The sequence below is a fragment of the Panulirus ornatus genome, chromosome 58 (genome assembly GCF_036320965.1).
Source record: "Panulirus ornatus isolate Po-2019 chromosome 58, ASM3632096v1, whole genome shotgun sequence".
Taxonomy (NCBI): domain Eukaryota; kingdom Metazoa; phylum Arthropoda; class Malacostraca; order Decapoda; family Palinuridae; genus Panulirus; species Panulirus ornatus.
In genome coordinates this window covers 15888473-15908976 of record NC_092281.1, presented here as the reverse complement: position 1 = coordinate 15908976, position 20504 = coordinate 15888473, and the positions used below count along the sequence as shown (strand labels likewise).

At 38.0% G+C, this 20504-nt stretch overlaps 1 protein-coding gene across 7 annotated transcripts in view; it reads right to left on the bottom strand.

The window, feature by feature from the left end:
* Positions 1–79: 79 nt before the first annotated feature.
* The window catches only part of LOC139766567 (uncharacterized), a 143603-nt gene continuing 123178 nt past the window's right edge, over positions 80–20504 (bottom strand). For 4 of the 7 annotated variants that reach the window (XM_071695381.1, XM_071695379.1, XM_071695383.1 and 1 more), the window contains 3 exons: positions 11162–11281; positions 4903–5056; positions 80–3107 (listed from right to left, as the gene is read on the bottom strand). In XM_071695381.1, coding sequence (XP_071551482.1) covers positions 2803–3107; positions 4903–5056; positions 11162–11281 — 579 coding nt within the window. In that variant the 3' untranslated portion in view covers positions 80–2802. The remainder of the gene's footprint in view (positions 3108–4902; positions 5057–11161; positions 11282–20504) is intronic. The other 3 variants (XM_071695384.1, XM_071695385.1, XM_071695386.1) reach the window with 1 other exon arrangement.

The following is a 20504-nucleotide window of genomic DNA, read 5'->3' as shown; positions in this document are numbered from 1 at the left end:
AATAACGGTGTGCAATGTAAATGTTGCTTTTTGTTTAAAGTTTCAATATTAGATGTGAAAGATCAAATGAAAGATAAAATCGAAAGTTTTCATTTATTCAAGGTCACCAATAATTTAAAAAAGCATATTCATTACAGAATCAAGTGTACATACAATTAAAAATGCAAAACTATGAGTACAAGATACAAAATGGTGGGATTGAGGGTATGTGAATAACAATGTGAGCATAGGATATCTACAAAAGTTAATGGGGAATAAAACTTAGTTTGGGGCCTCCCTGAGCCCAAAATGAAGGACCCCCAGGTTTTATTCCAAAGCCATGACTTAAGGGGGCAGTGATAATACATTCTCCAAGTTAGCCATGTAGCACATTGGAAATTCAAGTAGTAAGTGCAACACTTAAAAAGTTATCATAAGTTCATGGTATTACCCAGACACATCTGATTTATGCATGTATATTCTTTAAGCATTACAAACTACAATTGGCTGCAGCCCTGAAGTCATGGCACCATCCTAAAGGGTTAACCCATCCTCACATCCCTACTAGTACCACATACCCACATACAAACCCTACAAATAAGCTTACTACTAATACAGTGTTGATAAACATGCAACATGTTAAAAGTGTGTACGACTGAAATCACAGGTTAGGAGACCAGAGATTGGAAAAATATTTATAAATTTCATTCCAAGAATTTATATTTCCCACCCAATAATTACGTCAAACTTCAGATTAGTTTTTTTGAAGGTTTATTCCAATGGTTCGTTTTTAGTCATATGAACTTCAAAAAGAAGTATCCCATTATGGGACTTTGAAATGTTGATAGCAATACAAAAAGCATACACAAGTTTGCAGACAGAGTAAAACCACTTACACGGAATATGTTTGCCAATGGTCAGTGTCCCAGCAGCAAAGAAAGAGGTAGGAACACATGGATGTCACTTGTGTGAGGTGACCGGCTACTGCTGATGCTGCTGACACCATAGACATTTGGCTTTCATACCCTACTTGCCCTGTGTTCAGTATTTTGTATTTATACATTTCTTTCTCTTTCATGGCCTGCCAGCCATAATGTTCAGGGCAGTAAAAAGTATCAATCCCTACTATGGTCATCCTACATTCACTAAATGACGTTTCTTGTCCCTGGGGTGTTGCTAATGGCAGTGTTTATCAAAGATAATCAGTTCTATATCCAATTCAAATGCTAAAAATGTTTCAGAAATATCAAAGACCATACACATTCACCATGCTGGCAGTGAGGAGGCTCACATCAGATACTGGGGTGGACAGATGTTAAAATTTACTATTCCAATGGGAAATATGCACATCAAGGCATCCTGCCTTGACATATGTGGCAGGCCGAGTAGAGCATTTCTTGAGCCTTGAAGTGATCTTAATATCTAGGGTCCCTCCACTGGATCATGACACAAACACCACTTTTCACCACCACCTCCGCTACATTGCCCTGGGAGGAGCTGCTGCTGTTTCAAACTAGCTGCTGCATATTTCTTCAAAATGCTTATCAAGATATCTTGCTATGAAGTGCAAAGTTTAACAACTGGAGTGAATAATTGTACAAACTCTGCCCACATTCTTAAAGAATGTCCTTACATAGATTGTTTAAAAACTAATAGCTAAATGAGCATAAAAATTGGTAGAGACTGGACATGTGCAGAGGAGGTGGTAAATCTTGGATTCACAGTTTATATGCACAGGAAACAAATCTTCTACCTAATCTCCAGATTCAGACGGAATGTTTGCATACACAGACTCACTCAACAGCATGTGCAAGAAGTGGATAATTCCAATCAACTTTGGCTCTTCCCCCACCCCACCCTCATTTTAATTTATGTCATTCATCTTAGAGCAGGTAAAATTCTCCTGCTGGCACATAGACATGAGGTTCAAATTTTGTGGTATGTATAATGGAATGTGCTGCTTCCCAGTGGATGCCTGCACATTGAGAAGCAAGAAGTAATTAGACAGGTACACATACAGAATCCTTTCCTGAGGACTCAAGTTAGAAGAACAATACAACAGCCAGGCACATCATTCTGTTGGCTAAGGTCATGTCTGCTCGTGGACTTGCTGTAAAAGAAGACAGCTGAATCACATGTGAAAGGTGGTACCAGCAATTAAAGCCTTAGTCACTTGTACTTGAATATCATTTTGAGAATGGTATATGCTATCAAAGCAGGACTGGAACCACTGCAATCTGTGCTACAAACTCTTTGGCGGTGGCATGACTAGCAAGATCCAACAATGTGTTTCTCTGTATCACAACCAGTCCATGTCATGACCTGGGAACCTCAAGCTCATTTGTACTTTGGACACACACCAACACCTTAAGTCAAGAGCCCTGCTCATCAAAAACTTAATGCTACACAAGTCCTGTGGCAGTAGGAGGGCAAATATGGGCTCAACTTAGAAACTGACAATAATACTGGATGAAGGACGACTTTTACATATTTTTGATCCTTGATTCATCAAAATCCTTAATGCTCATTCTTTTCTCATATAATGAGTGCACTCACAAAGTAATGTATTAACAAAAGATTGCTGACAACTGCCACCAAACCCTCAGTCTTAAGTGGTGCAGATTAAGAAAAGCAGCAGATGCCTCCTAATTCAGTCTAGAAGGTGATGGTATCATGGCAGTACCTATGGTTTGTGTCTAGCATGTAAAAACCATTGTCTGCCATCGGTATGGGAACTCAAACTTTTCTTAGTTGACATAATAAGAGCATCCTGCTAGGTGTATTATGTCTGAAAAAAAATCAATCCCATTTCTTGAATCTGTCTCATATTCTGGGCTTGTAAGTAAGGGAGACATGTACTCTTTGGACGTCTGTTTCTGTGCAATCATGATCAGTGAGGGCAGGGGAGGGATCAGGTACTGGGGGGGTTACTCGCCGACGTGGGCTAGACATGTAATCTCCACCATGTGGAGGCGTCTTCACATCTGCACTTGATGACCTTCCCCTTGATCCTTTCTGTCCATTTTCTTTGTCCTTTTTACTTGAAGAACGTCTAACTAATTTACGGTCTTTGTCTTTACTAGATGAACGTCGAACTGAGCTTCCCACATTTTCACTGCTACCTCCACCTGTTAAGGGAAATGCATGGAAAATCAAAATCTTTTTTGTTTGTATCAGCTATATCATAAAGAGTCTATATATAGTTACCATACATGAGAATTGAATTCTTTTTTTTTTTTCATACTAATCGCCATTTCCGCATTAGCGAGGTAGCGAATGAGAATTGAATATTTTGTAAAAAAATAATTTTAGTGTTTATAAAGATTTCTACTTGAGAAAGCACATGATTCACAAATGAAAGTGTGATGTGTATGTTGTACTTGAATCTTATAACAATGAAAAAAATTCTTTTGGTGGGAGAAAAAAAAAAATTTGTAATTAAAAAGAGAAGGGCTCTTCGCAAATAATTCAGCTTGCCTCAAGTAAACAATATTTGATCCTAAACTTGAACAATGTGGGTGAGCAACCCTGATACCAATGAAGAGGTTACCAAGTAAGCTCTCCTTATTCTTACAATGCTTGGATAAAATATACAGACTGCTAATAAGGACAGGTCTGTAATATACACAATAAACATTCGATTGTTTCTTTTATGTCTCCAAGCTGAAGCATTGTAGTGGTTGGAGTGTTCACATAAACACTAAAAGATACCCCCAGTTTCAATGACAAATTTAAGTTATATTCATCTCGACCCTCTTCCTTCTCTTTTACAGTGCAAGCAAATTCATATCTGTGCATAACTGCCCAAATGTAATTATGTGCTTAGATGGAGTCTTACACTCATGGGCAGCCATTTTTTTTATCATATAACTTTCCATCATCCTCTAGTTTTTCACTTACCTTTGTCCATTCATCCATCACTTTATTACAAAATTAATTATAAGTAAGCCCTCTGGTACTGTGTCCTACTTTCTTTACTTTGTAACTGGCCTAGTTGAACTTCATTGACTCTGTATTAGACAACTCTACAAATAATGTCATACTGATTTATCTCGCTTGGAAACTAACAAGTGCTGGTAACTATGTGCCTATGATATGGTTAAACACTGCATAAATTTTATTTATAATAGATTTCTTTATCCACTATGTATACTTCATAACTAAATATGAAGAATCATTAAAAAATGAAGTTACAAAGCCTCCTTGGTGCAAGGAAGAAAAACGTAATTCCACCACCAGCTATATAAGAATCTCAAAAATGTATGAGTAGTCTTGGATTTTCCTGTGAATGGAAGATTGTGGTTTCAATACCTTTATGTATACATAGATACTACATGTATGCAACTGAGGCCAATTTTCATCTGTTCCTGGTGATACATTACAAAGGAAGGAAAGACAATTATGCATAAAAAAAATCATGATATTCAAAGATATTCAAACAACTTATAAGTTCCACATGGGTTTTACATGAAAGATCAGCAAAAACCACAGCCTTTACCAAGTTTTCTTAAACCCATCAGCTGCACTACAACACAAATGCAATAAATCAAAATGGTCTAAGGACAGTTGATTATAATGAGGTGATACTCTGCTGGTGTATTAGAAAATATGGATCACAGAGAATTTTTCTGACAAAAATAAACACTGTAAGACTAGCACCACCACTGACTTGTTTAGTAATACTGTGGACTAGAGACAAAAATAAATGAATATGGCATTGATATCAAGAGTGGTGTATTTGATAACATAAACTGATATGTTCTAAGTGCTTCAATGCAATGTTTCAATGACAAAACCGAGTTTTTGTGATAATCACCTCTAAACATACCAGATACAGAAAACTGAGACTTGCTTTACAAGCACTTTACTGTACAATAATAGGAATTAATTTTTTTTTCTAACAAGAACAGTCAAGCTTCTAACCTGAAGGAGGTCTGTTGATGGATCCTGAGCGAAGTATATACACAGCATGAGGCTGGCATTCAACATCAACTGGTGTTAAGGGAGGATCATGTGGAGAGTGGGATAAGAACCACTCACTTCGAGTTCGCATTCGTTCTGTCTGTCTTTCATGCACCTGATTTGTGAAAAAAAAAAAAAAATCACTAAGGATGAATTAAATCAATTATCCACATCAAAAATTTACCGAGTATTCAAATTTCAATGACAGATTTACAGTCAGGCGATGTACGTCTAACATAAATGAGGTATAACTAAGGAATTATCATACCTTTGATGTCATAACACACAAGTACATTATATAAATGAATGATATTGTCACAGAAATGAGAGTATCATCCTTCTAATATATCTACAAGTGTAAAAAAACAAATAAAAGGTGCTATATTCATGCTTAAAACTACTATTACTTGAAAAAATAGAAGGAAACACTGTGCTGTATCAACTTTAAGGTTAGTGTGTAATTACTACCCTGTGTCATTCTGTTCTTTCAGCCTCAAAACAGATAATCTTACATTAGTCAAATTCCTTCCTTCTGACACCTGTTTCTTTTAAGTTTCGTACTTTTACATAAAAAGATTATTAAGTGAAAATATTATGATATATTTTAAAGAATAATGCATTATATGAAATTCTTTAAAATCTTATCATCCTTTACAGCATTAATGAAAGTTAAGGAGCTCCATGGATAATTTACTAAATTTTGTTTTCAGCTACAAGTAACGTCTTCACTGTTCACCATTAAGCAATACTTAACTGTCATATAACAGATCCCAGTCAATAAAAAAAAAAAAAAAAAAAAACAGAACATAAGGTGGCATATGCAGCTCTACTGATTATCTTATAGAGGCTTGAAGATTCACAGTGCAATATAAACCCTATACAAGATAACATCAAAAAATTCAATAAAACTTCATACTAGTAAAAGTATTAAAAAGGTCAAACCTACTGTATTAAAAATGGAAGAGCAAGCAAAAAAAATCTTAGAAAAAAATCCATACTATTATAAAAAACAAAATACACTAAGAAAAATTAGTATGAACTGTACAAAAAAAACTTGCAGCATCTTCCAATCAAGTAAGAACCACTCATACCCTTATATACAGGCACATAAATCATTAACATACCAACATACTGTAACTAACGAGGCAGGATATATGTGATGTGAAGGCCTATATTCTGACTAATTTCATACACATACCATGACAGTTTACATATCCATCTTAATGCCATTTTGTCAAAAGAACCCTCTCCCATGGCAACAATCATATTCATTGTTATCATATAACCCAGGAACATGACCTTTTATGGGGCTCATCCAACTTCAAGGCTATGCCACATCCTACATCAGGGAAATGATAGACTCCTTTTGAATGACAAGTTCCCCAATAAGGTTGTACTCCTTTTTCATCCATTGATGATAAAAACCTCAACAAAGGTGACTTTTCTCCTGCATTTTAACCACATGCAGGTGAAGTCTAATGATGCTGCTACTATTACATACAACAAAGATATATACACTTAAAAAGTTTAGTTTAAGATTAATCACAAGTGGGTGTTATTTCAATTTTTATATTATACATCTAACCTCTAAGGAGCTCTGATTTCCAAAGCATGAGTAAAAATGTCCTAATGAAGTTCCTGTGATCATAGCTAAGTTAAAGAGTGAACACAAAACTTAAAAGGCAACAAGAAAAGGAGCTGGGGTAACAGAAGAAGCTTTTGTTAACCCCTTAACATCTCAAGGCATATATTTATGCAGGTCAGTCATCATCTCCAGACATAAATTATGTTTGGAGCTTCACACCACTTCAAAATGCACACTAAGTGTGGGCAGTCCATGAATTGCTTTTCTTCCATAATAATACTACATATGAGCCTTAACCCTCTAAAATGTCCAGGTGCAGATGTTCCCACCACATGGATGAAGAACAAATGTGAGAAGAGCAAGAGTGAGCTGATACAACTTACATTGTTAAGGATAGAGTAAAAAAAAGTAAGTGGATGTTAAGGGGTTAATGTTGAGATGGTCTTTTTTTCTGTGAAAGTAAAAGTGGACATTAGAATTTCAAGAACTAGTGGACATTAGAATTTCAAAAACTATGTGCAAATGTGCTTGTATGTGTAATTATACCAGACAGGGAGGGAGTGCTACACTTGTAGGGCCCCTATAATTACCCATTTATGCTGTACATCGAGGAAGTTTTACACTTGAGGGTATCCATCTCTTGTATATTCTTCAGTACCTGACTTCTTAAACTTACATATGCTGTCCACATTAACCAGGTACTCAGTTATCTTATTCCATTCAGTCACCACTCTTGTGATATAAAAGTACTTCTTTGCATATTTTGTATTTTTATTTTATTTATTTCATGTTATTTACTCTGGTTGCTCTACTCCTACATCTCTCAAAGAACTGTCCATGTCTTGTTGTATCTTAAATACTGAAAGGTTGAGATAAGGTCACTCTTCTATCTTCCAAGGCTGGAAATTTATAGCCTGCAGTTTTCCCTTCAACTCACCTTTCTTAATTCTGGTACCATCTTTGTTGCCCTTCTATGGATCTTCTCAATTAGTTCTTTGTGCTTCCTTTGATGCAGTGACCAAACTTGAGAGGCATATTCTAGTTTTGGCAGTAAGTAGGATATGAACTGCTTGCTAAACATTTCCTTATCCATAACCTTGAAAGCTATAGGCTAGGGACAATGTCAACACCTAAGCTCTGAACCTATTTCCTACTAAATACTTACCATACTGTTGCCTTTTTCCCTCTGTCATCCTCATTACTTTACATTTGCTTGGGTTAAATTTCATTAACCACATGTCTGAGCAACTTCAGAGTCTATTCAAGTCCCCTTGTTAAGATGAGGTAATCCTTCTCATTCTTCATGTCCCTTATGACCTTTGCATCATCTACAAACATAATCAGTCACTTATTCTGATCAACAAGAGTAATGGGCCCAGAACAGCAATCTGTGGCACTAACTCTCCTGGTTACCTCGACCCAGTTGGAGAAGGTTCCTTTAACAAGCATCCTCTGTTCTCCTTCACCGAGAAAATCTTTATCCATTAAAGAAGTTTTCCCATTATTTCTACAAGCTGGTTCAGCTTCTTAATCAGCCTCCTGTACAGTAGTGTAAAATTCTTTCAGGCAGTCTAGACATGAACAATCCTTCCAAACTTCCCTTTTGCCTACGACTAAGCTCACTGTCACAGAACTCTAAAAGGTTTGTTGCACATAACCTCCTTACCCCAAAATCAAGCTGTCTCTCAATTATGTAATTTTTCCTCTGTAGAAATTCATCCATATACATTCTACTGATCTTTTTTCAGAACCTCACACACCACACATATCAGTGAGACTGACCTCTCGTTCAGCACCTCTTACTGGTCTCCTTTCTTATGGATAGGTATGATAACAGCCCTTTTCCATTCCCTTGGCACTTTGCCTCTCTCCAGTGACACCGTCAATGTATTTTAATAGGTTAAACTAGCATATCTGCACACATCTTGAGCACATATGGTGAAATTTCATCAGGTCCATAAACCTTGTGTAGTATTTGTATTAACATCTTTTCTAGATATCTCAGCAACTTCTAAAACCTTATATCCATTCCAACTCATTTGTGTACGGGCCTTAGTGTCTTCCACTATGAAAATGCTTTTGAACTAGTTATTCAGTTCCTCACATATCCTTACATCATTCTCCACAATTCTTCCCTTTGAATCTCTTTAATGAAAACTTTTGGATATTCACCTGCCTTTTCCTCTTTTATTATGGTATACTAATTCCTTGCAAAAGTTGGCTGGCTGAACGCCATCTATATCTTTATCCCTACACATCTCGTGAAGTTCCTTTCCTTTTTGACATCTTTTATTTGAGCTGTCTTACCTCTTTCTTAACATTCCCTCTGCATCTGAGGCTTGAGTTACCTATGTTCTTACTCCATCATTTTAAAATTCAGTGACCTCTCACAACAAAGTCTTGGTTCCTGGCTACTGAACTCCATTTCCCAATCTACTTTCCACAGAAACTTTTTCAGGTTTGTGTAGTTCCCACGATATATCTCCTCTCTATGCCTTGCCTCACCTCTGCCATTGAAATGTCCTCACCAGTCAAACCTGATCCCTTCTTCCAACAGGTTTATCATATATAATATTCAAATATCCAAGTTATTACATAAGTGTGAAGATAAGATTTAGTGTGCTCACTATGTCTTCATAACTCCCTATGCAGACAACATACATAAATTTAAGAGGTTGCATTACAGGAGAGAGTGTTCAAGAGATGGGAACCCATGAGTGTAAAACTCCCTCCCCATACAGTAATTACCAAGAGAATCCCAATTCCCCTGGTCTATCTCTTTATAAGTGATATCACCCATTTTCAGCACTTTACCATTTCAATAAGGATGTATTTTCCTGCTTCATATACCAATCCTACTGTTCCTTTATTGTTATCATTGTATATTTGTTTTGGACTGTTGCAATTCTTTGGAGGAATATATAATACTAACACCACAATGCACCTCTTTCACACAAGTTATTCTTCCCCTTATCAGCTGCCTGAATGAGCCATCCTCCACTATTTCTAGATATTTAAGGCTTTTCTTTTGTCCTTACTATCATATACCCCTCAATGCGAATCAGGTGAGATTACTTTAGTAAGCCTATTTCCACAATTCCAACAACATCAGGGAGAGCTTCCCTTATACACCCTTCGAATTCCAGCCAGCCTTGAATTCCACAGCCTCCAGTAATCTTTTAATAAGCATCTCTTCCATCTATCCTCTTTCTTCCTTATCTAGTGTGTGGTCTGTTCAACCAAAAATAATAAGTAATGAATGTCTAATGACTTTTTTGTTCTAATTTTGGTGCCTGCCACTTTCACTTATTTCCTTCAGCAGTGAATTGTCACCCTCTTTGACTAACTTTCTCTAAAATCTCTCTCTTTAGCAATCAAGCACCGATCCAGTATGCTCAGTACTTTTCTAATTCTTCCCTTCCATAAACTAGGCCATAAACTTCCTTGATTACTCCATCTCTAACAATGTATATCATTCTCTCAACAGCTTCACTTAATTGCCTGTGTTCTGTGCCTGTTGATCAGCTGCCAGAAATGCTCCTGAGCCTTAATGTCCACTATTATCAATAGATTCTGTGTTTTAGTCATTTTGTTGAACTGAACAACTGCTAAATTGCTCCTTCAGCACCACCATGCCCACTACTGTGAAAAGACTTCGTGGTTTTGTCCTTTCCTCTAAATGAACAGCCTATAAGACATCTACAAAAGCCTCATCAGACTTTATTTGCTTTTAATGAATCCCTGTTCTATCCTCTGATTATGTACCTCCTGAATCTCCCCTATAAAGCTGGATTTTCTTCATACCTAGTGACTTTTTCTCAGATCCTGAAGTTCCTCTTTCATCTCATGATGTTCTTCATGATCCTTGAAATGATTCCTCAGTTTTTATAACTCCTCTTTAGCTGTGTTATCTTCTGGTCTTGATTTATAATAATTTCTTTTTGGGTGATTCCTATTTCTTCTTCCACTATGGTCTCTTCTTTGCAGATCTTGTTTATGAGTGACTGGTCAAGGTACATTCCTTTATTCAAGTCCATACCAGACTGTCTCAGCTTAGGCAGTAGAAGAGTTTGCACAAAGATCCCCAGAGTAATACTAGTGATAGTAATGAAGCCTATTAATACAAATTAGCTTCCTTCATATGAAAAACTTAGATCCTTCACAGAAAGAGAGTGTAACCTTTTGGTAACACTATAGCTTTACTCCCTTTTGTCAATTCAGAGCTACACTTTCATACAGTACCTTAGCTATTCTTGTTCACCTTCTTGATGGCATCCTTATTTTCAAAAATTGGGTCTACTTAAAAAGAACACCAATAATCAAAAGAAAGTGATCCTTTGATGATGGCAACAATCGTGGCATTGATTTTGAACCTGGGAAGCTTACACATCCAAAACCTGTTCGACTATCAAAATTTGGGACGTTCTAACTGAATATCCAATACATTTATCAATCAGGGGCCCCTTCACATTCCTCTCCCCCCTCCGCAATTTTGTGTATGTGTGTGTGTGTGTGTGTGTGTGTGTGTGTGTGTGTGTGTGTGTGTGTGTGTGTGTGTGTGTGTGTGTGTGTACATGCACATGCATGTGTGTTTTATGCTCTGCAGGGTGTTGATTTACATATTTCCCTGCTGACCTGAGGCAAGTAGGAAAGAGACTTGGTGCTCTCAGCGTAGCGGTTGACTTGTCGCAGCTCATCCAGGGTCATACGAAGGGCGGAGTGTGAGCTCCCACTGCTGCTGTCCTGCCCATTACCCTGTGACACATCACACACAGCAAAACGCTCAATTTCCTTCTACATTCGGTATTGTACCAGCATATCAATTTTACTGCCATCTGCTTAAGCAGGCATCTAAAAGAATACTGAAGCAGTACCAACTGCAAACTTTCAAATATAGAAACAAACTACTATTCTTTTTATACTTCTACCTAATATTCAGTAGCTCACACACCTGCTAAAAATTTTAGTTCATATTTACACACATATATGACATACATCCTCTTGCATTTCTCTTCACAACAAGGGCATTTATTTAAAGTACATACAAAAGAACTTATTTAGCAGGGTATGGGTAACAAGGTATGAAATTTCATTTTTAATACAATTTAATAAACACTTTTAAAATGATTCTACTGTCTCATCTCAAATGATGAATTTCTTTTTCTAATCTCAGTCCTGAAAAGATCCTACATGTCAGCAAACAGAAAAACTTCAAAACTGATTAAGATACATATTAATTCCCTTTCGTACATCAAAATTAATACTTCACAGCATAATATACATAAGGTGAATAACAGTGCTGCGCTTAACTAGCCACGTCAATGCTAGTTTGAGTTCAATTCAAGAAGATGGACTTATATGTATATTCAATGCTATCCATATTGTAAGTTAATGTATACAGTGATCTGTCTGGGTATGGAAAAAATGAAAACATTGTGAGAATGTTGCAAGAAGTGGTACAGCACTCATCTGCACAATGTATGGTCATAAAACGGAAGTTTTTTGTCATATGCATGCCCTACAACACTGGTTGTTGGAAGTCTGAGACTTTCTGATTGACACATTCACTGATACCTGGTGTGGTTGCACTGGGCCCATTGCTGAGCTTCCAAGTTCACTGAACTTAAGTGACTTAAGACCACATGATTTGAAGAACAAATTTGCTGCAGCTATCATGCAAATCACACTAGAGAAGTTGTACAACACATGGGAAGAAATGGTCTGTCGTTATGAACAATGTCATGCCTCGAACAGGAGGTCACACTGTATCCTAATTAGGTTAGTTACAATCTCCATTTTTTGTAGGACAATATGTGCCAAATTATTTATTTTATTTTGCTTTGTCACTGTCTCCCGCGTTTGCGAGGTAGCGCAAGGAAACAAGACGAAACAAATGGCCCAACCCACCCCCATACACATGTATATACATACACGTCCACACACGCAAATATACATGCCTATACATCTCAATGTACACATATATATTACACACACAGACACAAACATATATACCCATGCACACAATTCACACTGTCTGCCTTTATTCATTCCCATCGCCACCTCGCCACACATGGAATACCATCCCCCTCCCCCCTCATGTGTGCCGGGTAGCGCTAGGAAAAGACAACAAAGGCCTCATTTGTTCACACTCAGTCCCTAGCTGTCATGCAATAATGCCTGAAACCACAGCTCCCTTTCCACATCCAGGCCCCACACAGCTTTCCATGGTTTACCCCAGACGCTTCACATGCCCTGATTCAATCCACTGACAGCCCATCAACCCCGGTATACCACATCGATCCAATTCACTCTATTCCTTGCCCGCCTTTCACCCTACTGCATGTTCAGGCCCCGATCACTCAAAATCTTTTTCACTCCATCTTTCCACCTCCAATTTGGTCTCCCACTTCTCCTCGTTCCCTCCACCTCCGACACATATATCCTCTTGGTCAATCTTTCCTCACTCATTCTCTCCATGTGCCCAAACCATTTCAAAACACCCTCTTCTGCTCTCTCAACCACACTCTTTTTATTTCCACACATCTCTCTTACCCTTACATTACTTACTCGATCAAACCACCTCACACCACACATTGTCCTCAAACATCTCATTTCCAGCACATCCACCCTCCTGCGCACAACTCTATCCATAGCCCACGCCTCGCAACCATACAACATTGTTGGAACCACTATTCCTTCAAACATAGCCATTTTTGCTTTCCGAGATAATGTTCTCGACTTCCACACATTCTTCAAGGCTCCCAGGATTATCGCCCCCTCCCCCACCCTATGATTCACTTCCGCTTCCATGGTTCCATCCGCTGCCAGATCCACTCCCAGATATCTAAAACACTTTACTTCTTCCAGTTTTTCTCCATTCAAACTTACCTCCCAATTGACTTGACCCTCAACCCTACTGTACCTAATAACCTTGCTCTTATTCACATTTACTCTTAACTTTCTTCTTTCACACACTTTACCAAACTCAGTCACCAGCTTCTGCAGTTTCTCACATGAATCAGCCATCAGCGCTGTATCATCAGCGAACAACAACTGACTCACTTCCCAAGCTCTCTCATCCCCAACAGACTTCATTTTTGCCCCTCTTTCCAAAACTCTTGCATTCACCTCCCTTACAACCCCATCCATAAACATATTAAACAATCATGGAGACATCACACACCCCTGCCGCAAACCTACATTCACTGAGAACCAATCACTTTCCTCTCTTCCTACACGTACACATGCCTTACATCCTCGATAAAAACTTTTCACTGCTTCTAACAACTTGCCACCCACACCATATATTCTTAATACCTTCCACAGAGCATCTCTATCAACTCTATCATATGCCTTCTCCAGATCCATAAATGCTACATACAAATCCATTTGCTTTTCTAAGTATTTCTCACATACATTCTTCAAAGCAAACACCTGATCCACACATCTTATACCACTTCTGAAACCACACTGCTCTTCCCCAATCTGATGCTCTGTACATGCCATCACCCTCTCAATCAATACCCTCCCATATAATTTACCAGGAATACTCAACAAACTTATACCTCTGTAATTTGAGCACTCACTCTTATCCCCTTTGCCTTTGTACAATGGCACTATGCACGCATTCCTCCAATCCTCAGGCACCTCACCATGAGTCATACATACATTAAATAACCTTACCAACCAGTCAACAATACAGTCCCCCCCTTTTTTAATAAATTCCACTGCAATACCATCCAAACCTGCTGCCTTGCCGGCTTTCATCTTCCTCAAAGCTTTTACTACCTCTTCTCTGTTTACCAAATCATTTTCCCCAACCCTCTCACTTTGCACAGTTGAGGGAATAATTGGTATACATGGGGTGTTCAGTGTTGTAAATGGAAATGGTGAAGAGCTTGTAGATTTATGTGCTGAAAAAGGACTGGTGATTGGGAATACCTGGTTTAAATAGCGAGATATACATAAGTATACGTATGTAAGTAGGAGAGATGGCCAGAGAGCGTTATTGGATTACGTGTTAATTGACAGGCGTGCGAAAGAGAGACTTTTGGATGTAAATGTGCTGAGAGGTGCAACTGGAGGGATGTCTGATCATTATCTTGTGGAGGCTAAGGTGAAGATTTATATGGGTTTTCAGAAAAGAAGAGTGAATGTTGGGGTGAAGAGAGTGAGTGAGCTTGGGAAGGAGACTTGTGTGAGGAAGTACCAGGAGAGACTGAGTACAGAATGGAAAAAGGTGAGAACAATGGAAGTAAGGGGAGTGGGGGAGGAATGAGATGTATTTAGGGAATCAGTGATGGATTGCACAAAAGATGCTTGTGGCATGAGAAGCGTGGGAGGTGGGTTGATTAGAAAGGGTAAAGAGTGGTGGGATGAAGAGGTAAGATTATTAGTGAAAGAGAAGAGAGAGGCATTTACACGATTTTTGCAGGGAAAAAATGCAATTGAGAGGGAGATGTATAAAAGAAAGAGACAGGAGGTCAAGAGAAAGGTGCAAGAGGTGAAAAAGAGGGCAAATAAGAGTTGGGGTGAGAGAGTATCAATAAATTTTAGGGAGAATAAAAAGATGTTCTGGAAGGAGGTAAATAAAGTGCGTAAGACAAGGGAGCAAATGGGAACTTCAGTGAAGGGCGCTAATGGGGAGGTGATAACAAGTAGTGGTGATATTAGAAGGAGATGGAGTGAGTATTTTGAAGGTTTGTTGAATGTGTTTGATGATAGAGTGGCAGATATAGGGTGTCTTGGTTGAGGTGTGCCAAATATAACTATAAAATATAACTGTTTCAATTTCATAGCATTTCAAATTTATCCACACCAAAACAGATCATCTGCATAATTGGTTACAAAACGTCCTACGTTACTAATATATTTTCAAACTCCTACAGCATCATCTCAAAACATGAGATGTTAATCATCTCTACACTCCTAGGTGTAAGAGACCCAACTCATGCTTAAAAAATTTTGAAGATTTCTGTATGTTCATGTTGCAGTGTAAATCTGGCCAAAAAAAGGAACCAAACAAACAAGACATAGTAATAATTTTCTTTCTCCTCTAGTATAGTTTCTTTGGGCACCTACAACCAATCAGCTGATCACATGAAATGTTACTGTCATATGATCCACTTTGCTAGCTCAAAAAAAAAAAACTTTAGAAGATTTTAACTAAACATTCAAAGATAATTGTTCTACAGCCATCTGAAGAAGTTGTAACAAATTTACTGATATTTGTTCTACTTTATATTTTTTGAGGGGCGTACCATATCATGTGTGGCGGGGTGGCGGGCACTACCTCACTGGTGCAGGAGACAGCGACTAAGTATTATAAAATAGAATATAATATATATATTCATTATACTTAATTATACTTAATCACTGCACTTTTTTGCACACCAAATCTGAATTGTAATTCACAAGATCTTTTGGTAAACCTTAACTCTTTTCACTTACAAGATTCTACTCTGAGCTTGAGGTTTCCCATAACAGTACCATCTTTACTTACCAGTACTAATAAGTATCTATTACAGGTTGTACCTCTTTAAACCAGCATCCTTGAGACCTGCCCATTGCTAAGCCACGGAAAATGCCAAAAAACAGAAATTGACCCCTTTAAAGGCCCTTGGGTGAACACTCTTACCAATTACCATCAACTCGGTTTAATGCGCTCTGCAGCAATGCTGCAACCAAGAATTGTTACCCTATCTTTGGAATTCTTACCCCCCATATGGAGATTCCTCAATATCTTGGGCAAGGGTTTTTCATGGCATACAATGCCAATACACAGCAGATTCATCAGCATCATACACTTGTTCTGGGGCTATGAGAAATAAACAGGACTGTTAAGTACCTCGACAGCAGTGTAGATTGATTTTGGCACCTTGGTACTGCTAACAGCACTGCCCTGGTGGCAGATCCATAAACTAATGGCAGCAGATTCAAAACATGCTGGACCACAGAGTGCCGAATTAGAGAGGTACAACCCGAATTTATAAACAATTTTGTAACCTACAATCAGTCAAATTATTGCTCTATGACTGTTCATCTCTTTCAAAAACATGAGTCTTCTTCATACTTGTATCTATTACTTCACTCATCTCCTAAACAAATTATCAAAAAGACCTATAATTCCATCTAGCTCATCCTGGAAGACTCAACTAAATCAACAAACAAATAAGGTAGCTTTAATCATTTTCATTCTGATTCAGCAGAACACTGTAATCATCCTAATGCACTTCCATTTCACATAAGCCCTTGAGAGAGAGTGTCCCTACCCACCTACAAGTGCCTATGCCAAGATTTATTCAAAATGGCAGGGCTAGCATGAAGAACTCACCGCATAACTGAGAGAGAAGGAGGTAATATCACACAGCTAAGACACATTCTCATATTCATTTCAAACAGAACTCTTCATTGCACATTATCCCACTTAAAGTAGATATCTTAAAGTAGTGTAGATATAAGGGAATGATTTGGTTAAGATAGTGCATGATTTGAGTTAACATAGTTTCTTAAAATTCACAGTCAAAACCTCAAACCTGGCAAAGTTTGAGGCACTGGATCCACATGCATGCCACTTGCCAGTCACCATGTGGTAGTGTAATCTGTGCATTTCACACTGCGGGTATTGCGATGAATCATGAAAAGTGTGGCCTTCAGTTTGCACAGGTGTCTACTCACTGTGTGAGGTTGTTCGCTACTCTAAGGTCATTCAAGGGGAATGCTAACAAAACTGAAAGCTCTGTGAATCACTCAAGCTCACTGTCAGCCAAGATGAAAACAAAAGTAAAGATTCATTGGTAGAAAAAGTTGAAATGAAAGATGACTAAATGGCACGAAGATCAAAATCAAAAGTTGGTAATGGTAAGTTCCTGCAAAGTGGTGCTATAGTCTGGTATGTGTGCACATACACAAATCTGAAATATCACAATAAAATTGATAAAATTTCCCATAAGAATGCTAAAATGAACCAGAAAGTACAAGATATTAATAGTCACAAATGTAGGATACTTCTTGAACATAATGTTACAAACTATACATAAGATAAGTAAGTAATGTTCCACAATGGCCCTGGTGAAGTAGACAAAATCTTCATAGCCTGCAGGAAAAATTAATACATCTACCCAACCTCTAGTGTATTTTTCAAGACCACTTCAAGATTAATAACACAAGATCAGTACAAAGAAATATGTAAACAAAAATACTGAACTCTGTATATATGGGAAATCAGCTTTACTGAATGCTCAAAGCCTAGTTGGACCATTATCTGATACTTAAGAACTAGTCTGTGATACACCCAGTGACAGTCCAAAGCAACCCAGGTATGTGATCAACAACAACTGCCCCAGTGCTTTTTTTTTCTTTTTTAATGTTGAAGGCTCCAGTCACAGACAAAAGTCCACATCAAGTCAAGGTTTTAATTGACATAGAGAGAATTATGAAACACAAAAAGAAAGGATAAGGGAAAGTATTCATGAATTTTTGAGAAAGTGAAAGACCTGTCCTTTGAAATGTGCCAGGTCATAGTGCAGTAGTTTATATGCATAAAGATTACTGTACTACTATATTCTTATGTTGTAATATTAAGTGTAAAGTAGTGATATATTGTACAAACACATGAATACAGAAATGAAATATCTAAGTTTTCCTGGAAAAATCTCTTACTGCAATAGGAATGAACTTGTATTATGTTATTTTCTCTACGAATTGGGATTCAACACATTTTTAAAGTTGTCCTGGAAACATGTCTACTGCATTGTGGAAGATTTGAACTGTGTTACTTTCTCAATGAAATGGACTCAACTCATTATTGTTGTGAGGTAGGACGGTAATGATGGAGATAAGAGTTGGCTCTTTCCCGTGGCCATGTTCTAGATAGGAATTTGAAGAGGAAACAAGCAGAAGCGATATAAATAGATATAGTTGATGAATATAATGATTTATTCCTTATAAAGTAAATATTGCACTGAAAAGATATATTAATAGAGTACAAGACAGTACATCTATAAGAAGTAAATGTATCTACCGTAAAGTTTTTCATGGAAAGACCTCTGCTGTCATGAATGACCTTCTATAATGTTTTCTCTGTGATAATGGAGTCCACCACATTTACAGTTCATGAAAATAATAATTCAAACCCCACAAGTAAAATTTTTACTATAATCAATCATTCATACATGTTTTGTGTGGAGCACAGTAAAGGATTACAAAATGGTTCCTTTATTCAGTCCTCTCTGTGGGCACTCTGGTTGCCAGGTCAGTCTAGCTGCATTGCCCAAGCAATCAACATCTCTTGCCATGCATGAATTTATTGTGGTTTTGCTTTCATAATGACTTGACTGATTTGCATTATGCCTTCCAAAGGTTAATATTCAACTCCTATGAGGATGAGGCAGAATTTCTCTGTGACAGTTAAGTAGGAACTCTTCAAGGAACATGGCTGAGGAGTGCATGCGAAGCTGTTAATTGAAAATTTTGCCTCAAGAAGTCAACATTTTATGACACTGTGCATGACAAGGAAAAACTAAGAAATCTATCAAAGACATTGAAAGCACCGAAATATTCTTTTATGGAAGAAAGCTGCCTCTTGAAGTTTTTGATGAGGCCACACTCTGGTGCTACAAATGACAGTGCTGAAGATGTGCCATTGTGTATAGTGGACATACAGGATGTTGCCATAAAACTGGCACTGCATCTATGCCACACAAATTTCAAGTCCAGTGGTGGTTGGCTGCAGTGTTTCAGAAGGCACCATGACATTGTGAATATTAGCTGGCCATCATTGAAGAACTTTTAAGTGCTAATACTAAAGGTTGTTGCATCTTTTATCAACAAGATAAAGATAATTGCTAAGAATGACTAGAACCATTTCCAGATAAACAATGGGGATGAGACTGTGTTGTTCTCGAGATCACTGCCCCATAACACCCAAGATCATTAAAAGATCCAAAGCAAACTGGGGCACAAAATCATGAGACTGAATGCATGTCAACAGTTGTGTGTGCTAATTCCAATGGGTCACACTGTCTACAGCCAGTGTGGTGTGAAGTCTAAGAAACCTTGTGCACTGTCTTCAGCCAGTGTTGTGTGAAAGTCTAAAAAACCTCATGCACTGGAGGGCATAATGAACTTTGCCAGCTGAATCCTACTCCAATAAATCACGGTGGTTTTCTCACGAAATATTTCTCAACTGATTTGATAACATGTTTATGCCAGAGGGGTATAGCAAATAGTATTGCTGCAGAGGATGTCAAAGCTACACTTTTGTTCGATATTGCCCAAGTTGACCCCTCTACCAGCCAGCTAAGAAGTATGAATTGGAGCACTTGGGCCACATTCCTCCAAGCCAATGCCAAATCCCTTATCCGGCCTATGGATTAAGGAATAATTGAGAGTGCCAAGAGGCTGTATTGGAAAAGCACTTGTTGAGGTGCCTGGTGGTGGAGCAGTAAGGAATGGATGAGTATGAAGACATCTGGGCAAGAGAAATCTAGAAAATTTCAAGGTGAATAAAATCAAGTATGTCATCCTCAACAATGCAGAGGACTGGAATGAGATGTCCTTGCCACACTGAAAAATGGGTGAAGCAAATTGCTAGACATTCCCAAGAATGTGAGCAGTTTTATAGTAAAAGAAGGAAAAAAAACTTTGGCACCCTCTTCCAGGGTAGTGCTCTGAGTGGACTACTTGAGGAGGAGGTGAATGAGTGGTTGGAAGACACTGATATGCCTGGGTACAACATGACAAAAGAGGAGTCTCTTTGGATGTGTCCACCTCAAAAGAGCAGGAGGAGGAGGAGGAAGGTCAGGATGAGGAGCATATCAGCAATGCTCTTGTCCACTTTGAATTCTTCAAAACGTATCTATGAGCATGTTTAATACTATGCATTTGCAGCACTCAAAACTACTAATGTACATCTCCCTCATACTCTCTGACATTCATTTTTACACATCCCTCACATTCACCTACCATATCTACTTTG